The sequence below is a fragment of the Herpailurus yagouaroundi genome, unplaced genomic scaffold (assembly GCF_014898765.1).
Source record: "Herpailurus yagouaroundi ecotype Mexico unplaced genomic scaffold, PumYag 214, whole genome shotgun sequence".
NCBI lineage: Eukaryota > Metazoa > Chordata > Mammalia > Carnivora > Felidae > Herpailurus > Herpailurus yagouaroundi.
The window spans coordinates 411,988-434,914 of NW_024412445.1; the positions used below are offsets into that span (position 1 = coordinate 411,988).

A 22,927-nucleotide genomic window follows, 5' to 3' on the forward strand; every position below is an offset into this window, starting at 1 on the left:
TAAACATTAAAAAAAAATTTAGAACCACTGTGGGGACTCATCACAAGTAAGATTCCTGCACTTGCAGCTTCCCCTGCCAAGACGCTAGTGTCCATCACTGTCCCGGTTAGTGGTGGCACTGAGGACTAAGGGGCTAGCAGAGACTCTGACACAGGAGCTGTCCTCCCTTGACAGGACAGGGGTGAGAGCAGAGAAAACACATACCTGTTGGGAAGTCACTGTCCTGAGCCTCATTTGTACCGTCTAAAAAAGCAAAGGAAAATGAGGTGTCAATCAAATCAGCACCTTAGACTGACACAAATTAATTTAGGCTAAACCCAGAACCTTCCTTCTTCTCACTAAGACAGCAAGTTCTCCCCAGTGTTCACAATGTAAAATCCCGGTGAGTTCTCAGTCTACCCACCCGCCCCCTTTCCCCAGACTGGTCCACCCCAAACCCTGCTGTCTCCTCCCACATGAGACTCACAGTCATCTGCTTCCATTTCTCTCCATTCCAGATCTGGAAGAAAACACACACATGAGGACTTTCATCAGCAAGTTAGGACCTTTCTACCAAAAAGTCTCAGTGAGAATGTGGGGGCTCCTGTTTATTATTAGTGCTTTTAACTTCAGTTTTTCCTGTGTACATTTTTTTCCAGCCCCAAATATGACACAAAGTAGTAACAGCTACATATGAAACACTGATTTGCTCTAGAACATGTATCTTGAAGAATTTACTTCAAGTTTCCAAAAATAAAATATAAATAAGTTCATGAAACTTATAGATTAATCTTTGATGTTAGAAACTATTTAAAACATAAGTCAATGCAAATTCCTTGGTTCAATTTCAAGATGACCTCCTACAGACATCATTTTTATTCTATCATAGAGCTTTTGAAATCCCTGGAAATGAGGCATCTCTCCTGGGGAAGGGCCATGACTTCCACGTCCACAGTTATCTGTCCAAACTCTAGCATCAGGGTATGTCCATTGACACTAACACTTTACTACAGGGTGTATTTAAGTTAGTGCCATTCAGATGTACAAAGACCTCAAAACCCTACAGCCCTGACTGCAAACATGGGACAGTGGGAGCAAGACTTCAGTGTGTACTTTTTTATTGTTCCGGCTTTTGATTCAAGTAAAAGTACCATCTAATCCAAAATTAAAATTATATTTTTTAAAGATTATGAATCAAGAAAAGATTCTGATATTTTCAGATTAACTCCTCTCATGATTTCCATATCAGGAGGCAGATAAACATGACCTTTCAGTCTTCTTTGATGGCATTTCTGGAAACATGTGAAGAGCAGGGAAGAGAAACAGGAAAGTGGTTGGAGAAATCACGAGAGCATGGAGGACAGATGAGTCACACACATCAAACCACTGTGTTGAGCCATCAAAAGATCAGTTTATTCAAAGTGGAGAAAAAACATCAGAAGGATTTTTTCCAAGGAATCCAAAATGCCCTCTGAGAAAATATGAGTTATAGGAGATGACGGGACAGAGAGGAGCCCGGGCCTGGCTCCAGGTAGCTCTGAGAGCAGTTGTGAGCAGGAATCACAGGGTAAACCTCAGACTCACAGAAGCCAGGGCCTCCTTTTGGTAGGGATGGGACACAGCTCTGATGCGCACAGGGCAGATTACAGGTGGGTGACGTCAAGGAGGCACAAAGTGGCCAAAGGGTCAGCCTATCAAACTGCAGGAACCACCGTGGGGCAGGGGACCCTAGACGTCCGTAGGCTAAGATCGCTGGGAGCCCAGATAGGCACCAGTCAGCAGCAGACGTGGGGGCCAGCAAGGGCTTGCTCCTGGGGGGGCCAAGCTCTTCACTATAGTTCCTGCTGGACAGGCCCAGGCTCCGACCCCCGGGGGTGCCAGGCTGACAGGGACAGAGTGCTGGCCGGGTGCTCCCACTGAAATGATAGGTCAGTGGGGGGATTAGAACAACTCTCACCCACGAAACTGAATTACTTTTCCCCAGTTATTATGGCATCCAGTACTCACTCCACAGAGCTTTCACCGTGTTTTGGAGTGCTTGCTACTGGACAGTCCGTGGACATTGAAGACACCGCTTCACACCTTGGGGCTATTAGTGTATATGAAGGAGAATGAAGTTGAACTCCCACCTCACACCCTGTACAAAGATGAACTCTATAAGACCTAAATATAAGAGTGAAAAGGAGTAAATCTTTGTAACCTTGGATCTGCCAATGGATCCTTAGCTGTCATGCCCAAAGCACAGGCAACAACAGAAAAAAAAAAAAAAAAAAACAGACAGGACTGCATGAAGATAAAAATTTCATGTGCATCAAAGAGCACTGTCAACAAAGTGGAAAGACAACCTACAGAATAGGGGAAAACACGTGCAAATCATATGCGATTCGGGTCCAGTTTCTAGGATACATAAACGACTCTCGCAAATTCAAACAAAAAAGAAAAAACCCCATTCAAAGGATGGGGTGCCTGGGTGCCTCAGTTAGTTAAACGTCCGACTCTTCGGGTACCTGGGTGGCTCAGTTGGTTAAGCGTCCGACTTCAGCTCAGGTCATGATCTCGCAGTTTGTGAGTTCGAGCCCCATGTTGAGCTCTGTGCTGACAGCTTGGAGCCTGGACCCTGCTTCAGATTCTGTGTTTCCCTCTCTCTCTGCCCCTCCCCCACTTGTGCTCTGTCTCTGTCTACCAAAAATAAATAAATGTAAAAAAAAAAAAAAAAAAAAAGTTTGACTCTTGACTTTGGCTCAGGTCATGATCACATGGTTCAAGTTCGAGCCCCACATGGTGCTCTGCACTGACAGTGTGGAGCCTGCGTGGGATTCTCCCTCTCCCTCTCTGCCCCTCCCCTGCTCTCAAAATAATTTCTCCTTTCTTATTGTGTTAAAATATATATAACATGGGGCACCTGGGTGACTCATCCGGTTGAGCGTCAGACTTCAGCTCAGGCCATAATCTCATGGTTCATGAGTTCAAGCCCCACATCCGTCTCTCTGCTGTCAGCACAGGGCCTGCTTCAGATCCTCTGTTCCCCTCTCTCTGCCCCTCCCTAGCTCATGCTCTCCTTTTCAAAAATAATTTTAAAAACATTTTTAAAAAATACACATAACAGGGGCACCTAGGTGGCTCAATTGGTTAAGCATCTGATTTTGGCTCAGGTTGTGATCTCACAATTCTTGGGTTTGAGCCCTGCATTGGGCTCTGTGCTGACAGCTCAGAGCTGAAGACTGCCTTGGATTGTGTGTCTTCCTGTCTCTCTGCCCCTACCTCACTCATTCTTGCTCTCTCTCAAAAATAAACATTAAAAAAATACACATAACAGAAAATTTACTACCTTGCACATTTGTGGGTGTACAGCTGAGTGGTGTTGAATCAGTTCATTCACTGTTGTGCAGCCATCTACCACCCGCATTGTGAATACGGAGTCCTAATCCTACTAGACAGTAACTCCCATTCTCCCCAACCCAGTCCCTGTAAACCAGTTCTGGTCTCTGCGACTCTGAGTGCCTCACATACACAGAATCACACAGTGTTTGTCTTTTTGTGACTGGCTTATTTCATTTGGCATGATGTCTTCATGGTCCATCCATGCTAAATCATATGGTGGGATTTTCTTCCTTTTTAAGGCTGAATCACATTCCATTGTGCAGATGGACCACATTTGGGAAATCTCTCCAGGAGGTGATGGACACTTGGGTCACCTTCATGTTTTAGCTGTCGTGATAACGCTATTGATATAGGTGCATAAAGATCTCCTGCAGACCTTGCTTTCAATTCTTTGGGCCCCGCCCAGAAATGGAACTGCTAGGCCATATGGCATTTCTATATTTAATTTTTTGCGGAAGCTCCACCCAGTTCTCCCCAGCAGCCACACCATTCACACTCCCACGTCCATTTCTGATTTTAGTGATAGGAGTATTTTCTCCTTTTTTCTTAGTCAATGTAGCTAAAAGTTTGTCAGTGTTGTTGCTCTTATCCAAGAATTCATTTCTGGTTTCACTGATTTTCTGCACCATTTTTCTAATCTCTGTTTTACTAATCCCTGCTCCAATCTTTAGTATTTTCTTCCTCCTGCTAGCTGCAGGTTTCACTTGTTCTTCTTTTTCTGGTTCCTTAAGTTGTAAAATTATGTTGTTGATTTGAGATGTTTATTTCTTTAAATTTTTTTAATGTTTATTTTTTTGAGCGAGCAAGTGTGCATGAGTTGGGGAGGGGCAGAGAGAGAGGAAGACACAGAATCCGAAGCAGGCTACAGGCTCCAAGCTGTTAGCACAGAGCCCGACACAGGGCTCAAACCCTCGAACCACGAGATCATGACCTGAGCCAAAGTCAGACACTTAACTGACTGAATCACCCAGGCGCCCCAGATGTTTTTTTTTTTAAGTTTATTTATTTTGAGAGAGACAGAGACAGAGTGAGTGGCGGAGGGGCAGACAGAGGGAGACAGAATCCCAAGCACACTCTGCACTGTCAGCACAGAGCTCGACACAAGGCTCAAACTCATGAGCCATGAGATCAAGACCTGAGCTGAAACCAAGAGTTGGACACTTAACGGACTGAGCCACCCAGGAGCCCCACACGTTTCTTATTTTTAATGTAAGTTCTTATAGCTCTAAATTTTCCCTCTTAACACTGTTTTTGCTGCATCCTGCATGTTTGGGTGTTTTGTGTTTTTGCTTTCATTTGTCTCTAAGTATTTTCTAACTTTCTTGAGATTTCTACCTTGAAACCCTGGTTGAAAGTGTGTTTAGTGTCCACAATTTTTACAATTATTCAGTTTTAGGTTTTATTGATTTATAACTACATCCCATCGTGCTCACTTTACAATATCTATCTTGTAAAATCTCTGTAGACTTGACTTGTGGATGTACACTTTAGAAGAATGTGTGTGTCATGTTGCTGGGTTAAGTGTTCTCTATGTTAGATGTGGAAAGTTTACTGTGCTCTTTAAATCTTCTATTTCTTTTCTTGTCTTCTGTCTGGTTGTTCTATCTATTATTATAAGTGGGGTATTAATGTTCCCAGCTCATAGTGTAGAGCTATTTCTCCTTTCTATTCTATCAGTTCTTGTTTCAAATATTTTGATGGGCTGTCATTAGGTGTGTACATGTTTATAATTATTGTATCTTCTTGCTGTATTGAGTCTTCTATTAACATACAATGCCCTTGTTTGTCTCTTGCAACCTTTTTTATGTGGAATCTATTTTGTCTGATATTAGTATAGCCACTCCTACTACCCACTGGTTATTATCTGCATGGAATATCTTTCTTCATCCTGTCACTTTCAACTTCTTTTTACCTTTGGATCTCAAGTGAGTCTCCTGTAGACAGCATATAGTTGGGCCAATCTCTGTCTTTTCATTGAAGAATTTAATGCCTTTATACTTAAAGTAACCACTGACAAGGAGGCACTTACTTCTGTCATTTTGCTCTTTGTTTTCTATATGACCTATATACGTCCAAAAACTTTGCCCCTTTACATTCTACCCCCACCTCTTTTGGTTGTTGATATGACAAAAGCACATCTTTATACACTGAGTGTCCCAGAACATAAACTACTAATTCTTTCAAATGCATTAGTCTCATAAGTTATACAGGAAATAAGATTTGGAGTTAAAAACCAAAGTTACAGTAATATTACTATTACATTTTTTTTCTTTAAAATGTATTAGTCTTATATAGAAAACAAGAAGTAAGCTACAAACCATTGTTAGAATTGTTACATTAGCTATTATAATTGCCCATTTACCTTTATTTAGATCTTTACATCTCAGTACATCAATAATACAGTCACTGTTTAGTGTCCTTTCTTTTCACCTGTAAAATTCCCTGGTGCATTTCCTCTAGGGCAGGTGTAAGGTCACCAACTCCCTCAGCTTCTCTTTACCTGGGAATATTTGTTTCTCCTTCACTTTTTTTAAAAGTAGGCTTCATGCCCAGCACGGAGCCCCATATGGGGCTTGAACTCATGACCTTGAGATTAAGACCTGAGCTGAGATCAAGAGTTAGAAGCTTAACTGAATGAGCCACCCAGGCATCCCTCTCCTTCACTTTTGAAGGACAGATTTGCTGGGTATAGGATTCTTAGCTCATAGTTTTTTTTTTGTTTGCTTAGCACTTTATTTTTATTTTTTTTAGCACTTTAAATATATATTCCCACTGTCTTCTGGTTTCCAAAGTTTCTGATGAGGAATCTAGAGATGATCTTGGAGGATCCTGTGTATGTGATGATCTGCCTCTCTGCTGCTGCCTTCAAGACTCACTCCTTCTCTTGTTGAAGTTTAATTGTAACATGTCTTGGTGTGGGTTTCTTAAAATTCATCTTACCTGGACTTTGTTGAGTTTCTTGGATTTTATATGCATGTCTTTTTAGGAAGTTCTCAGCCATTATTTCTTCAAATATTCTCTCTGCCCCTCTCTCTCTCTCCCCCCTCCTTCTGGGAGGCCCACAATGAGTACCTACTGATGGTGTCCTATGGACATCTTAGGTTCTGTATGCTTTTCTTCAATCTTTCTGTCTCTGGTCCTCAGCTTCCATAAGTTCCATTGTCCTATCTTTAAGTTCACGGATTCTTTCTTCCATCTGCTTCCATCTGCCTCTGAATTCCACAAGTGAAGTTTTCATTCTGGTTACTGTTCTTTTCAGCTCCAGAATTTCCTTTGGTTTCTTATTCTAGCTCTTTATTGATATTACTGTTTAGTTCACATATCATGTTCTTGACTTTCTCCACATTTTCCTTCAGATTTCTGAGCATCTTTAGGATCATTGTCTTAAAGTCTTCGCCTAATACATCTGCCCTCAATCTTTTCAGTGCCCGCTTTTGTTCAATTTGTTTTTCTTTGAATGGGTCATATTTCCCTGTTTATTTGTGTGCCTTGTGATTGCTTTATTGAACACTGGACACTTGAATCTAATAATGTGGTAACTCTGGAAATCAGATACCCCCACCTTCCCCAGGGTTTGCTGCTCTTTGTTATTATTTGTTGGGTTGTGTAGGTGAGCTCTGTGCTCAGGAGCAAACTGAGGTGTGAAATTTAGGCCCTCTGAAGTGTTTTCTGAAATCTTCTTTGGGAATGCCCACCCACTATCTAATTTCCCCACATATGCAATTGCTTTTGAATGTTCTAGTGTCTAATGTCTGGCTCCCAGAAGGGGAAAGGGCAAAAAATTAATGGGAGGAAGGGTGCTGGTCTTGAAATCCCCTGGAAGTCACTTCAGCTGGAGGAGGAGGGGCTTGCAACAATAAGGAAGGGGCAGCAACACCAACGGCCACCCTGTGTCTGCACCTCTGTGATCAGAAGCAGTAAGCAGCAGAGCGGAGATCCCCGGTATTTGGGCAGGGTTCTTTCTGCCCACTCCAGCTGGTTCCCGCCAGCCGTGTGCAAGCTGCTGCAGGACTGTGTGCACAGCAGCCTGCATCTGTCTAGGAATGGGAGGCAGGGAGCTGCTACTGTGCTGAGAGACGTAGCTTTTACCAAACTAACTACAGATTTACTACCCAAGCCTCCCCCTGGAAGTGGCAAATCTCCACCTGACTCCAGAGTTACAAAGCAGCTAGTGGCCAGATCCACCAGTACAAGTGCTGCGCAGGTTGGGAGACAGATTCCTGGCGTTTCCTATTCTGCCACCTTCCCAGAATGAGAAGAGTTTAAAGAGTTTTCTTAAATTTCTTTTAAAGAATGAGCTAAAGGGGCACCTGGGTGACTCAGTCGGTTGAGCATCTGATTCTTGATTTCAGCTCGGGTCATGATCTTACAGTTTGTGAGTTCGTGCCCCATATTGGGCTCTGTGCTGACAGGACGGAGCCTGCTTGGGATTCTCTCTCTCCCTCTCTCTCTGCCCCTCCCCTTTTCTCTTTCTCTCTCTTAAAATAAATAAACATTTTTTACAAAAATAAATTTAAAAAATAAGGAATGAGCTATGAAGTAATTAACACCCTGAGATGGAAATGAGGTAAATAAACTCTGTAAGAGGATTATATATAAAACGAATCCATGCTTTTAAAAATCGGGAGTGTGAGTATCCCTGGAAGAGGCAGGGTGGGAGGGGACTACTGGGAAACTGACGTGTTTTGTCTTCTTTGTCTGGATGCTGCTTAAGATAGGTCTGTTCATGTTTGTGAAAATATCTCCAGTTACACACTGGGAATGTGGGCACTTCTTCAGGTGTACATCACACTTCAATACAACTTCCCTCTTAATCCTATAGGTTGAAGAGTTTGCTTTTAAGTCTTATTAATGAAACAGGCTGAAGAGGAAATCACATACCTCAAGAAGAAAATTTCTTAAAATAATTACTAGGGGCTTATTCATTGGAGAGATAATAAAGATGGGACGTAGGAAGGTAGCAGAGTGTCTCTGAGCATTGGTTTCCTCAATGAAACAAAGGACCAATAGTGACTAACCACCTGGCTCACAACAGGCATCCAGTGGGGGGATTCCCTCCCCCAATCACCCCATGCTGCCTCCCAGTCTCTCTAGAGCAACTCTCGTTCTGACAGAAATCCCTGTGGTCAAGGAAATGTTCTAAGTCTGCATGTCCAACAAGCACCTGAAATATACCTGGTGTGACCAAGGTAGACGTTGTGTGCCTAATGGCTACGGTACCGAACAGCACATTCTAGATCTTGAGAAGGTGTAAGGCTTTGGCCAATTTCTACTTGATCCCAACTTTGCTGTGAGGCTTGACCTGGCCTTTACTTCCCCCAGTGCCTACCCTCTAGAACAGAAGCTCCATGGGACGTGGGCCACTGCATTCACTACTATTTACTATATTCACAGTGCCTACTCCAGTGCCCGCACACGGTAAGTGGTCAACAAATATTTGTTTGGATGAATAAAATAAAACAGAATTTGATTAATCCAGACTTCTTTACATATTTTTGTGGGGTTATCTTTGCATACCACTCTGATATCCAACAGGACATATTTATTTCGAGAAGCACTGAATTAGCAATAGATCCAACATGGATTTCTAAGAGAAAAGGTGTCTGATGTGTGGCCACCATACCTCAAAGCTGAAGCCACGAGAGGCAGTCCCAGACCCAGCCCCCAAACCCACTGAGGAAGAGACCCAGCCCGTGTGAACCACAGCCAGGAAGACCACGGATCGGTCTGCTTGGGACAGTTCTGCTTTATCCCTGTTGTCCCAACACAACGCTCAGAAGTGCCCAGGTCACAAAGTAGACAGTCACCCAAAGCCAAGATTCAGGGTGGCAGGAACAACATGCTTGAATTGGATGATACATTCCCAGAAAACTGTGGGATAATCACCTGTTGGAAACTGAACCCTACTTTGAATATATGAAGTTAAAAGGCCCTTGAATGGAATCGTTTCATAAAAGGAAAAACAAAAGCCTTAGGCTTATTTATTTCTGAGGCCTGTGCGCCCCTGCCCAGGATGCCGCCAGAACCAGCTTCCAAGCGGGTGCCGGCCCCCATTACCTGCAATGGCCACCGCGGTCCGTCTCTCAGATGCTTTTATTCCTGGGGCCACTTCTCCCAAATCTGAGCGTCTGAAACAATTCCAAAGGAAAACTGTAATGAAAATAATGAACTAATACCACAACTTGATTCTGCCTGTCAAGTTGGCTGCACGTCAGAACCTCTTGGGGGGACTTGAAAACTACAAATCCTGGCCACGCCCCAGCTCGTGGAAACCAGACCTGGGGGCTGGGCCCAGGCAGCACTGTTTCAAAGAGCTCCCTCAGTGATTCCAACGTGCAGCCACCACAGAGAAGCCCTGGTCGAGAAAAACCAGCCCTCTCTGCAACCGCAGGCCAGAGCACACATTGTCATTCAAAAAGACAGAAAAATATACATACCCTTTGACCAGTAATTCCACTTCTAGCCTAAGGAAATAATTAAGATTTAGTTACAAAGATGTTGATGTTAGCTTTACATATAATAGTGAAAAACTGGATGCCTTTTAAAATCAAAGTCCGATTACAGAGAAGTATGGTACAGTCTTATTCTGTACTCATTAGAAAATACTGTATGGATCACACCTTGTGGACACAGAGACATTGGACGATGTTACAGAATGACGTGAATGATATATTCATTAGCAGGAGGAAAAGTCAAGATACAGAACAATACGTGTAGTATGACGTTTCAATAAAATTGTATTTGTGTATTTCCCTACAGGTGTACATAAGGAGATCTAGAAGGATATTCATCAAGAGTAACAGTGTGGGCAGACAGGGGTGGTCCTGAATTCTTTTAAGTAGGTTTGGTAAGTGCAGTCCGTTTAAGAATGAACTATTTTAAATATATTATAAAATTGAGTAAATGTGCCGATTTTGTCAGGAGCCAGGGGTTCCACTGGTGAAGAAGGGACACACAAATATGGAAAGAAGAAGCTAGAACAAGAACTCCCAGGGGCGCACAGGAACCAGTGAGGCCAGCGCGACGGCACGATTTCTACACGCGAGCGTGTGGGTACGCGTTTGCATCTATACGCATTCTCTCTCCTAGCTCCATCCACCAAAAGGGCCAAAGATACTCTACGGAGACAGTGAGCGCACCAACCCCCTTCTGTGCCATTCCACACTAAGAGACAACAGGTCTCCTTGGAGGGATGGCCGGGAAAGAACAAGAGAAGTCTGAGCATCTTCAGAAAATAAGGAAGTGCTCAAAAAAAATGCTAGGGTAGGTCACAGAACATAGGTGCCAGCTTGAAGAGGCTCCTACGGCCAAGTATGGGACAATCTGAGTGTGAGCATAATAAATACAGTAACTAATGAAAAACCATTGAAAAGCAGGACTGAATGAGTCCGTGTAGGTATATATAAACAAACTGGGGGAGGGAGGGGGGCTCTTGCTCACAACTATCCGATGAGTCAAGTGCTGCAGCTGGAGTAGTATCATTCTGCGACCATCTCAATCTCAATGAAGACTGGTTCAGGCCAGGGGCACCTGGGGGGCTCAGTCAGTGAGTGTCCCACTTCGGCTCAGGTCATGATCTCAGGGTTTGTGAGTTTGAGACCCATTTTGGGCTCTGGGCTGACAGCTCAGAGCCTGCTTGGGATTCTCTCTCTCCCTTGCTCTCTGCCCCTCCCTCGAGTGCACATGTGCTATTTCTCTCTCGTGTGCGTGCTCTCTCTCTCTCTCTGTTTCTCTCAAAATGTCTCCCCACAGACTGCTTCTTAGGGGTCAGGGAGAAAAAAAAAACCTAGTAATTACAACGATGCACACTTGGGCAATACCTGACTGGGTGATCAAATCAGTGACAACATGACAGATGGCCACTGTGTGCCCCAGCCATCACACCCTGAGAAAGAACACGTACGTCACCAGGCAGTGTTCCGGCTAAGAATGAAAAGTCCTGGTCTAATTGTGGGGGCAAATCCAAAACAGAAAGTCACCTGATGGGGAGGACTATGTTATCCCAAAGTCACAAAGGACAAAACAAAGGTGGAGGAAACGTTCCAGATTCAGGGTGCTGGAGAGATGTGAAAACAAAATGCAGGACCTGACCCCACACTAGATCCTGAACCAGAGGGAGAGACTTTGGGGTCAACTGACAGAATTGAAATGTGGGCACTATGCGTGTTGAAAGCATGGATGTTGATGACTGAACCACAGCTGTAAGAGAGTATCTCTGCTCTCAGGAAACCCCGAAGGATCTGGTGAGAAAACAGGATGCTGCATGTAGCTGACTCTCTAGTGCGTAAGAAAGATTACGCATGAGTGTACTCATGTGTGTACATAAACACACATGCAGCGAGAGCCAGAGCATGAGAAATGAAAATGGTAAGTGAGCTAAAATATTAAAAACAGCAAACTCTGGATAAAGGGCCTTTCACTTTTATCATTTATCTCTAGGTACAAGTTATTTTAATAAAAAATGTCAAAGTTTATTTTGTTCTATTTACATTCTTTAAGTGAAAGAAGCATGTATTAATAAAACCAAAAGAACTTAAAAATGATGCAATGAGAGGGGTCTGGGCCAGAATAAGATGTGCAGGTGCCACAGAGAGACCAGACTGCTGTGTCTTCCAGGAGCATGGGGACACTCAACTCCATGTAAGGGACCCTCAGACCATCCAGCCCCCACTAATTCCCCAGCAAACAAGTCACACCCGCAGTCCAGAAGGAGACTCCACGCCGGGTCTCTGGGCGTCTCATCCTCTGCCTGCTGTGAGGAGAGTCCTGGAAACACAACTGTACAGCACAGACTGCTAAGCTCCGCCCCCGATGCTGATAAAAAAATGAGAGTTTTCATTGCTTTTGTAGTAAGAAAAAAAGTAACCTTAAAAATAGACAACAGGACGGGTATAAACTGGCTCCCAGAGTAGAAGCAAGCATGGCCTGGCCGCACACACGCGCCTGAGGTCCAGGCTGGGAGAGGGGAGGACCAAAGGACAGGTGTTTACAGTCGGGGGCTCCTCCCACCCACACACGGGCTCCTGGGACAAGAGCTGAACCTCAACCCTTTCCTTCCAACACAAGAAAGCAGGCAACAAAAGTGATATTATCACAGGGATTCTGTCCTGTATTCCTGTCCACAAACTGCACATCTGTATTGTGAACGGAACACAGGGCCCAGCCTGGCAGGGGATCAGAAGCTTGGCTCCGCCTGGCACTTTTTACCTTTCGATCTACTTTCAACGCTTTCACAGTCTCAATTGTGTTCAAAGTCCTTTGCTGAAGCTGTCACCCCCGTGCGACTACATTTGGAGACGAGGTCTGTGCAGAGTGTGATACTGTGATTTAAAAAAATTTATTTGGTTCGTCTCCATTCCTGGCACACAGCTCCTAAAAACCCTTGGGATTTTCTTTGTGAGGTGTAAAGGTGCCTCTTATAATGTTAACGAGTGAGTTTGGGAAAGCACCTGAGGATGGGGGCAGGTGGCCTGGGGACCTAACCACGTGGTTACAGGACTGCAACTTTAAGTTCGTGGACAGGAGGGGCTGGAGGTTGGATCAATCACCAGTGGTCAATGAGTTCATCACTCATGCCTGTGTAATGAAGCCTCCAGAAAACCCCGACAGGACGGGGTTGTGAGGGCCTCCAGGTTGGTGAGCACGAGATCTGAGAGGGCAGGGAGACTCCGTGCCCCTCCCCACACACCTGGCTGTGCAGATCCTCTTCTGGCTATTCCCGAATCACTCCTTTTGTAACAAATTTAATCTAGTAAGTAACACGTTTCCCTGAGTTCTGTGAGTCACTGCAGCAATTGACCCCAAAGAAGGGTCATGGGAACCGGACTCACCCCTAGTCAGCCAGAAGCATAGGAGGCAGCCTGAATTCTCACTGCTGGCATCCTAGGCAGGAGGTGTTCATGGGAGCCCCAAGCTGTAGCCCATGTCACAAGCACGGCAGCGGCCCGGGCCTGCAGCGTGGAAGTGGGGCTGGGGGTGGGGGTTGGAGGGAGGGGTGGTCTTGCATGACAAGACCCTGAACCTGTGGGAGACGCTCGCTGTCTCCAGGCAGACAGGGTCAGCGATGAGCTTAATTTCAGACACCCTGCAGGTGTCTCAGAATTGTTTGCTGGTGTGGCCCGCACCCGCCCCCCCCCCCCCCCCCCCGCAACATTACAATTAGATCAAGAATTCCGTTTTGGTGGCAATTGCAGTTAAACGAGGTCCTAAGCCTGGGGCTTGTGGAGAGCTGGCTCTCTGTCTGCAGCTTCACAGAAAAGGCCACATGAGGCCACGGCGAGAAGGTGGCTGTCCACAAGCCAGGGAGAGAGGCCTCAGGAGAAACCAACCATGACCACACTGCAGTCAGGGCACCCAGCCTCCAGGACCATGCGACCCAAGTCTGTTGCTTCCGGCACCATGAGCACAGCAACGCCATACCCAAAACGTCCTGCCAGGTGGAAACAGCACAGAGGCCTGCCCACCGCCCCCACACCAGCAAACACGGCTGGACCCAAACCTCAGTCCTCTGGCTCCCCCGGGGCTCATCACTTTTAAGACTCAGGTAGATTTTAGGTAACTTAAAACTACAACTAATAATTACAAAAACCCTGAGTACCCGGCCCGGCCTCAGGCACATGCAGCCCAGGAGGCTTTCTGCAGAGCAGGTGTGGGAAATTACTAACATCATCACTATCTTTTTCTGCTTCCCAAAATAGGGGGAATATAAAATGTGGAAGAGTACCAAGAAAATGCCTTTGCTCTTTTGAAAATTACTCAACAGATGAACCAATCCCCTCCCCACCGTTAGTATGATTCCATTGCTACAAGCTCATTCTAGCTCCGGCTTCCAGAGGACAACATTCTGTGAGGCTGGGGTCACCTCCCCATTACGGGCCAGAGTGCAAAGCCAAACATGGAAGCCAGCTCAGGTCCTGTGCAGAGGCCCATGGTGGGCGTGGGCTCCTGGCCTCCATGCTGACCAGACCTGGGGCATCTCCCCACAGGGACAAGGGGTGATCTGACCGCCGCCCTGAGGGCCCAGTGCATCTAGCGGTACTTCCTTGCTAAGTCAGTGAGCAGACACTGTGGTCTGCACCCTTCGACAGCTTCCTTTGAGTCCAGCAGGAAAAATGAGGGCCCTGACAACTCCCTGGCCGTGTCTCCTAGGTGATGGGGCACGCCATACTTTCCTTGTCCTTCTTCTTTTTCCAACTGCCCAGAAGATTTACCTGCAGAGGTTTTCTACATCTGGAGAGTCTGATTCTGGAGACCAGGGTGTTCATGCATGCTGACCCACCTCTGACAACGGAGGCCAGTGCACCCCGTCAGAGCTGCACACTTCTCGGGCAGCGGTCTTCAATGCCCAGAATAAATGGTCCAAACCTGGTGAGCAGGGCTAATTCCTAGCAACAAACCCCACTCCTTCACCAGGTGGTGACAATAAAGCAAGATGGCACAGAAAACCATCCCAAGCAGGATATGAGAGAAATATAGGTGCATTTGCTTACTGTAATGCAGCCAGCAGCCTACTATCAATCGCTTTGGATAATAAAGAATCTGCTCAATTTTTGCTGTTTTATGCTGACAACTTGTAAGACCCACCAGTCGCCCTCCTGCCCCACACCTGGGCCAGCTGACAAGTAAGCCTAGGGACTTCTTCCTCTGCCCTGGAGGAGGGGTGGGGGGGCCCTCCTCCCATTACCACCCCCGAAACAAAATAAACTTTGAAGCCAGTTGTTCTGCCTAGGAAGCCTCATTAAATTAGTAATAAACCTTTATAAACCAACCTGGTGTGTGTTTAGGGTTGAAATGTGTCCCCCCCCAAGGGGCACCTGGGTGGCTCAGTTGGTTAAGCGACCGGCTTCGGCTCAGGCCATGATCTCATGGTTGGTGAGTTCGAGCCCCATGTCGGGCTCTGTGCTGACAGCTTGGAGCCTGGAGCCTGCTTTGGATTCTATGTCTCCCTCTCTCTCTGCCCCTCCCCTGCTCATGCTCTGTGTCTGTCTCTCAATAATAAATAAACGTTAAAAATTTTTTTTTAATAAAAAAAGAAATGTGTCCCCCAAAAAGGTATGTTCAAGCCCTAACCCCAGTACTGAATGTGGTATTATTTAGAAATAGGGTCTTTGCAGATATAATTAGTTAAATTAAGACCAGATCATACTGGGTAGGGTGGGTCCTCTTATTAGGAAAGTGTGGTTGGTCCACAGCGAGCAAAACGTGGGCAGGGGAGGCAGAGACCCAGTGCTGTGTCTACAATCCACAGATCACCAGCAGCCACCAAAAGCCAGGGAACAGGGAGGCACCAACCGGGCCCACACCCTCATCCCAGACTCCTGGTGTCCGGAATGGTGGCGGAATACGCTTCTCTCTTCATTGTGGCCCTTGTGACAGCATCCCCAACAGAGTTCATAGAGCACGAGTGTGGCTCCTGACGGCTGGATGCGGCGTTCTCCCCAGTGCGTCCCTTCTCTGCTACTTGCAAGGACACCAGTCATTGGAGGACGGCCCACCAAGCCCAGCATGACCTCATTTTAACTAATCACAGCTGCCAGGAGCCTATTTCCAAAAAATGGTCACATTCACAGCTATGAGGGGTTAGACCTCGACACACGTTTTGGAGGTGACACGATTCAACCTCTAACAACATGCAAGCGACAGGAGAGGCCATCCCAGCTCCACAGGGACCACCCACATTGAAGTGTTCAACTCTCATCATGTTCAGGGGCATGACTGGCTGAGAAAACAGAGGAGCTGGGTCTGTGGCAGCGCCTGGGGGCGGGGACACAAGCGGATGTGGGATATCACAGCATACCCCCTCAGCAGCCCCCCTCCGGGGGCCATAATCATCGCACCCCCAAGTGGAGCAGGAACGGGGCTGCGTGCAACGAGGCTGTGTCCTGGGTTCACTGAGCGAGAGGAAGTGACTCTGAGTCCTCCGAGAGCTCACACAGGAGCCATGTCACACCCCACAAGACACACGGGCTGACCTCTGAGCCAAGGCTGGCTGTCCCCGCCCCACACAGCTCATCAGGGTGCTGTGAGGGTCTGGGGAGGTTTACATGTGGGAAGTAAGTTCATATAAGGCAGTCAATGTTCTCCTGGACTTACCCTCACATTTACTACCTGCCAGGGACTTCCCTAGGAGTTTCGGATCATTCTGTGAAGGACACAGACATCCTTGCTCTCAGCTGGGGGAGATGGACAAGTAATAACTTTTAAGTAGAAGGCACACTGGAAGATGCCCTGAGGCCTGGGCTGGGGCTGCTGTGGGTAAAAGGGGGTGGGGCCTCCCGGGGGGGGGGGGGCCCCCGGCGAGCCCCGGCCGGGCCGGGGGGCCCCCGCGGCGGGGGGGCACAGGAGAGCTCAGGCAGGGCAGGGGGCCCAGGATGAGCGGGAGGGCAGGGTGAGCAGAAGGAGGCAGCAGGACAGGTGAGGCTGAGCTCTTCAGGCCACAGACCAGATCCACTTTTATTCCAGGGGAGGAGGGAGGGGGGAAGTGCTGAGTGTAGGTGGCACGCCTGTCCAGTGACAAAGGTCATACCTGGGTGGTGGCAGCACCAGAGACACTGACACAGGGCTGGACTCAAAGTCTCTGTGAAGGGTTCAGCAGACGAGGCAGAACGTGTGAGACAGACAGTGCAGGCAGCAGACAGCCAGACTGACAGCTGCCCGCATCTCAAAAGACCAGTGTAAAGAAACTATTTGTGCGTCCCCAGCTTCCCAAATTCTCTCACTGGGGCGGCAGTTTTCCAGATCTACTTGCAAATCAAAACCCACGGCCAACGCCCTGTAGACAAGCAGGTTAGAAACGTACATTTACAACATCAATGAGAGGGGTGAAGAATCCACACAGCAAATAGGCAGCATCTGTATGAGAACTTTCAGATCCCAAAGACCATAAAAGACTTGAACAAATGAAGAGGTGTATCCTATTTGAGAAAGGAAGGCTTAACGTGATTTTCTAAGTCAATGCTCCCTGAGTTAACCTGTCTGTGCATCTAGGCTGAAAAACAGATAAGCTGATTCTATGGAGAAATATTTGTACAATATAAGGAAAATTCTGAAAAAGAACAGCAATGAAAGAGACAAAACCTGCCGGAGAGTAGGACACAGGACCAGCCACCAGAAATGAAGGCTGCAGGCCCGGCTCATAAGCAGACAGGCCGCTGGGTGGCAGGAGGCCCAGGGGCAGGCCCCAAACCCACAGGGAATCTGGTCCCTGACCCTGGGAGCTCACAGTGTCTGGGGGCTAAAAACAACCTGGAAAAGGTAATGGCAAACCCTGGCCACTCCCTTCACCAAAGTATCAACTGGACCTAAGATTTAAATTGGAAAAGGAAACAAAAAGTGCACTCAAAGGAAATATTAAAGACTTAAAAATCAGAGCCGGGAAGGCTTCATAAAGTCACAAGGCAAACGACAACAGGAGAAGTCTTTGTAACACAAATGGCAAAAGGCTGGTTTTCTCCATGTACGAAAAGCTACAAATCCACAAGAAAAAGCCAAGACTCCAAAGAGAAAAGTGAGACAGGACATCTCCAAAATGCATGTCAGGTTTAAAACAAAACAAGGAGGACCCAGAGCCCGGCTGTGCCCTGGAGTCGGGGGGTAAGGATGCCTCCTGGGTGGGACCTGGGCACCATGCCTGCATTTCCACAAAAGTCCTTTCACACCTTTTGAGATTTGTACCGTGTGTGCATTACTTGTTGTGAGAAATAAGGCAGCTAATGGGGTGCCTGGGTGGCTCAGTCGGTTAAGCGTCCGACTCTTGATTTTGGCTCAGGTTGTGATCTCTCAATTCGTGGGATAGAGCCCTGTGTCAGGTTCTGCCAGTGTGGAGCCTGCCTGGGCTTCTCTTTCTATCCCTCCCCTGCTCATGCTCTTTCTCAAAATAAAGAAATAAACTTTAAAAATTTTTTTTTAAAAAAGAACACTCCCTGACTGGAAAGCCCCTGACACTCGTGGTCCTGGGTAGGATGCCCTTCCCTAAGCTGGACAGAGGCCGGCAGCACGGTCATCCCGCCCGACCAAGCGCTGGCCCCCCACCATGGCTAGGTGAGCTTTGCTGAGCTGCTCTGCACAGCCAGGGACGCTTTGCCTACAACGCCCCTCGTCGCTCTCCCTTCTTCTCCAGTGGGGGACACCCTGAGGGCTGGTGTGGCTCCTTGGGGAATGGGCAGGGGGAGGAGGTGGCAAAGTCTGCAGCCCGCTGGTAAGACCGCATCCCTTCCCCAGGAACGACAGCAGCCACTGAGCGGGCAAAGAGCTCCTCACAGACTTCTCCTGGAGCAGACACACACCTTGCCTGAGTTCCTCAGTGTCTCCACCCCACAGTGCGTTTGTGGGTCCTCTCCTCCCCCCTGGTGTGAAGAGCCCATCTGGACCAGGCCAGGCTCTGGCAGGAAAGCTGAACCCCTCCCAGAAGGCGAAGCCCCAGATCCTTTCCTTCCCCACAAAATGATGGTGTTAGGAGAGGATCTTCCTGGATAGGAATGATAAACAGTTAAAATAAAGTCTCAGATACTTTTAAATGTGTGGTGCATGATGGGGGGGCACCTACCCCAGCAGACTTGCTCACCTCTTGCTCTTCTGTTCGGGGACAGGCCTCACTGTGTTACATCTCACTTACGGGGTGTACATGGCTAGAACCCAATGTCAACAATGGGATCAAAGCCACTGGGACTATTTCTGAGGGAACACAAGCAGTCAGGTAGGAAGTTTCTATCTTTAAAGACCCAGTGAGTGAATATGCCATTAGCTTCCTAGTTCTTTTTTTTTTTTTTTTTTTATTTTTTTTTATTTTTTTTTTACTTTTTTTTAATGATTTTATTATTTATTTTTGAGAGAGAGAGAGCGAGCGAGCATGAGCAGGGGAGGGGCGGAGAAAGAGGGAGACACGGAATCCGAAGCAGGCTCCAGGCTCTGAGCCAACGTGGGGCTCGACATCATGAACTGTGAAATCACGACCTGAGCTGAAGTCGGACACTTAACTGACTGAGTCCCCCAGGCGCCCCAGCTTCCTACTTCTTAACTCAGTAATTCCATCAGACAAGCAAAACTTTTAAAGTCTGATGTCGTGTGTTGGGAGGTGCAGAGAGGGAAGGTGGTGTGACCCCTTGTGAGGACACTTCAGTAGTTTCAGGCCCCCTGACCACAACACCCAGTTCTTTGAACCTACTCTAGAAAAAGGTATGTGCATGTCCAGGGGAGACGTGATGTGTGGCATCATCTTACAGAGAAAACTGGAAACCTCCCTAACTATGTAACATGACCATGTCACATGATATGATATAAATGTCAAGATTTAGGTAGATCTGATCCTGGTTCTGACATGTTGGCTGAGGACAGCAAGCTGCAGAATAGCATGAGAGCATTTAAGTAAAAACAGAACAAATACATGCTCTGAAAAGCAAACTGTGTTATGTATATTTCCCACAATAAAAAAATGGGGCGGGGGGGACAGAGCAAAGAACAAACATAATGTGTAAATGCACAGGAAAATGTCAGAATAGTTGCCTAGTTAAGACACAGGGGCAGGGGGTGGGGGGCAGGGAACGACACTCCAGGCGTGTCTGGAAGTCTGTCTCTCTGATAAGAACAGCCTAATTAAAAATACACCAGGGACGCCTGGGTGGCTCAGTCGGTACAGGCCATGATCTCGCAGTCTGTGAGTTCGCGCCCCACGTCGGGCTCTGTGCTGACAGCTCGGAGCCTAGAGCTTGCTTCAGATTCTGTGTCTCCCTCTCTCTCTTTCTGCCCCTCCCCCACTCACACTCTGTGTGTGTCTCTCTCTCTCAAAAAATAAATATTTAAAAAATTAAAAAAAAAAAAAGAAGATTCTTGGGGCGCCTGGGTGGCTCAGTCAGTTAAGCGTCTGACTTTGGCTCAGGTCATGATCTCGCAGTCTGTGAGTTCAAGCCCAACATCGGGCTCTGTGCTGACAGCTCGGAGCCTGGAGCTTGCTTCAGATTCTGTGTCTCCCTCTCTCTCTGCCCCTCCCCCGCTCATGCTCTGTGTCTCTCTGTCAAAAATAAATAAGCATTAAAAAAAAAAAATACACCAAAAATTTTAAAGTGGTAGTTTATAGAAATTTGGATTACATTTGATTTTGATTTTGTTTTATACTTTTTTTGTTTTTTAAATTATATGCCATTAACAATCAAATGTAAATATATTTAGCCCATGTAATCCAGGTTTGCTGTCCCTCCAAGTGAGTGTAGATGAGTGGCTGTAAGGCTCCTGAGGTAAGAGCCCCTTCAAGATGGGCTGTGGACAACAAAGGCTACAGACCTTGGTCCCACCAACATACTCGCTGACCCCCGACACTGCACAGGAACGCTGAAAGCCCACCAATGAATCATGGACCCCAGGTTAAGAACTTCTGATTTAGACAACATTTAAAACCACAGAAATAGGGGCGCCTGGGTGGCTCAATCGGTTAAGCATCTGACTCTCCACAACAGCTCAGGTCATGATCTCACGGTTTGTGGGATCGAGCCCCGTGTTGGGCTCTGTGCTGACAGGGTGGAGCCTGCTTGGGAATCTCTGTCTCCCTCTCTCTCTGCCCCTCCCCCAGTCATGTTCTCTTTCTCTCTCAAAAATAAACTTAAAAAAAAAAACAAAAAAAAACCACCACAGAAACGCCACAAATTGGCAGAGAACACATTGGGATTAGCAGAAATGGACTACAGACTCCCCGGCCCCCGGGAGTCCTGACAGGAAAGGCACAGGCAGAGCACAGAAGACTAGCCATGGGGCAGCAAGGAGTGAAGGCCGGCAGGATGGAGCTGACGGTAGCAGGGTGAGGAGCTCCGTGTGTTCCGGCCCCACCACGCTGCTGTCACATGGACTCCCCCTCAGTGAGCAGTGGGCAGCGAGCCCACAAACGAGGCCAGGCCCACAGTCTGGCCAGGCACCCTGGTCTCTGCATAGCTCTAAACTCATGGGGCTGGGGGTCACCTCAGATGTATCCTTCCCTGTGATGCCCGCTTTCTCACCATTTCCTTCTGCAAAATGCCCAGCCCATCAGTAAGGGTCTCTTCCTTCTCTCCCAGCTCTCTTGCAGAGATTCACTTAGGAGAGAAGATGGGATTCAGAGGTGCCAGAGGTGCCTCCATGAACAGCCCAGGAGAAATCACAGATCCCTTCCCATCCCTGCCCTGGACTAGTTTCCACAGTACCGAGTCCAGCAGGCTGGACGTCTGCTGGTCAGCTGACTGAGACAGGCGAGAAAGTCCCAGGAAGTCAGGTCTTCCTGGCTGGACTCTGCCCTACCAGTGAAACCTGCAGAGTAGACACCCAGGGGTTATATCTGGAAGTACGACTGTCCCCAAATGCGTATATGCCACAATGAGTGACAGTTCTCTCTACAAAATAAAATAAAGCAAAATTAAAGTTTTGTGACCTCAGCTCTGCAACGAGTACATGTCAGAAAACTACAATTTAGTACTAACTGCAGACTCATGGGGACACCCGCTATGGTACAATATCAAATCTAAACTAATGCCACCTGCTACAGGGACACCACTTAGGTAGAGCCTGCTGGCTCTGAGAGGGCTTACCAGGCCACCATAAACTCCACCTCTGACCCAGGTCTAAAAGGAGTGTGCTGGGACACCAAATGGGCCATCACGTTTGGAAGACCAGACAGCAGCCGCACCACAGGCTCAGACATCACCCTGCCTCCGCCTGCTCCCAACAAGAGGGGCCAGAACATGGTGGGACCTTGAACCTTCTGGAATCAGTCTGGCCTTCTGAGGGATGGGCCAGTGTTTATTCTACTTATGAACTCAAGAGTCCTGGGCACTTTATGACCAGAGCTCCCCAGACCTAGAAAGCCTGCAGGTAGATGGAAAAGATCCACCACTTGGTTATCACAAACCCCCTGCTCCATGGAGGCTGAGGACAGAGCCAGGCCCCACCTGTAAGAGGCCTGACACCCACCGTCTCTACCCCACTGGAGCTGCTACCACAGCCACCAGGTCTAAGACCCTCTGAATGTAGACAGTAGTCAAAAAAAGAATTTTACCAACTAAAGCAATGACCTTGAGGCTAATTTTCCTCCTCTGTGAACTGAGGTATTGGATTAACTGTCATTCCCAGCTTTCATGACCACTTATATTATGGAAGCAAAAACTAATTACAGTTCATTGCTGAGGTTTTATTTCACAAGGAATTTTTTTCAAAAATTACGAACTCTGTGTGTCACCATCTTTTCCTCAAGAAAGAACATTTTAGCACCCAGGCGGTGGAAAGCGGTGATGTCAGAACAGGGGCTGCCACCCTATCAGGGCCCGCGGCCCTGGCCTGACCCGAGTCCCGACCCGAAGCCCCAGCCGGCCGGGCAGAGGCCTCCCCTACCCCCAGGGACCCCCCCCCATGGGGACCCTCGGGGACCCTCGGGCTGCGCCCCGCGGGGTGGGGGGAGGGCCCGGCATCCGCTCCCGGAGAGCAAGTGGAAAACAGCTGCGCAGGGCAGGGCGGGGGCGCCGGCCGACCGGGCTCCGGGCCCTCGGGGCCCAGCGGCTCCCGGATTCCGGGCCGCGCCCCCGCCCTGCTCCCAGTCCCCCGCCCGGCCGCCCCC

The 22,927-nt window shown here is 47.7% G+C and overlaps 1 protein-coding gene and 1 long non-coding RNA gene across 8 annotated transcripts in view; both read right to left on the reverse strand.

Annotated features, from left to right (window-relative positions):
* URGCP (upregulator of cell proliferation) overlaps window positions 1–22,927 on the reverse strand; it is a 57,703-nt gene that overhangs the window by 4,733 nt on the left and 30,043 nt on the right. For 3 of the 7 annotated variants that reach the window (XM_040454931.1, XM_040454930.1, XM_040454929.1), the window contains 3 exons: window positions 9,418–9,488; window positions 467–499; window positions 205–243 (listed from right to left, as the gene is read on the reverse strand). In XM_040454931.1, coding sequence (XP_040310865.1) covers window positions 205–243; window positions 467–482 — 55 coding nt within the window. In that variant the 5' untranslated portion in view covers window positions 483–499; window positions 9,418–9,488. Of the gene's footprint in view, window positions 1–204; window positions 244–466; window positions 500–9,417; window positions 9,489–9,797; window positions 9,825–12,056; window positions 15,238–18,644; window positions 19,147–22,927 lie in introns of those variants that run through there. The other 4 variants (XM_040454932.1, XM_040454934.1, XM_040454933.1 and 1 more) reach the window with 3 other exon arrangements.
* On the reverse strand, window positions 1,371–2,488 carry LOC121016932 (uncharacterized). The gene is made up of 2 exons (XR_005784539.1): window positions 1,987–2,488; window positions 1,371–1,895 (listed from the first exon to the last, which is right to left on the reverse strand). It is a non-coding gene; the product is annotated as an uncharacterized LOC121016932 (long non-coding RNA).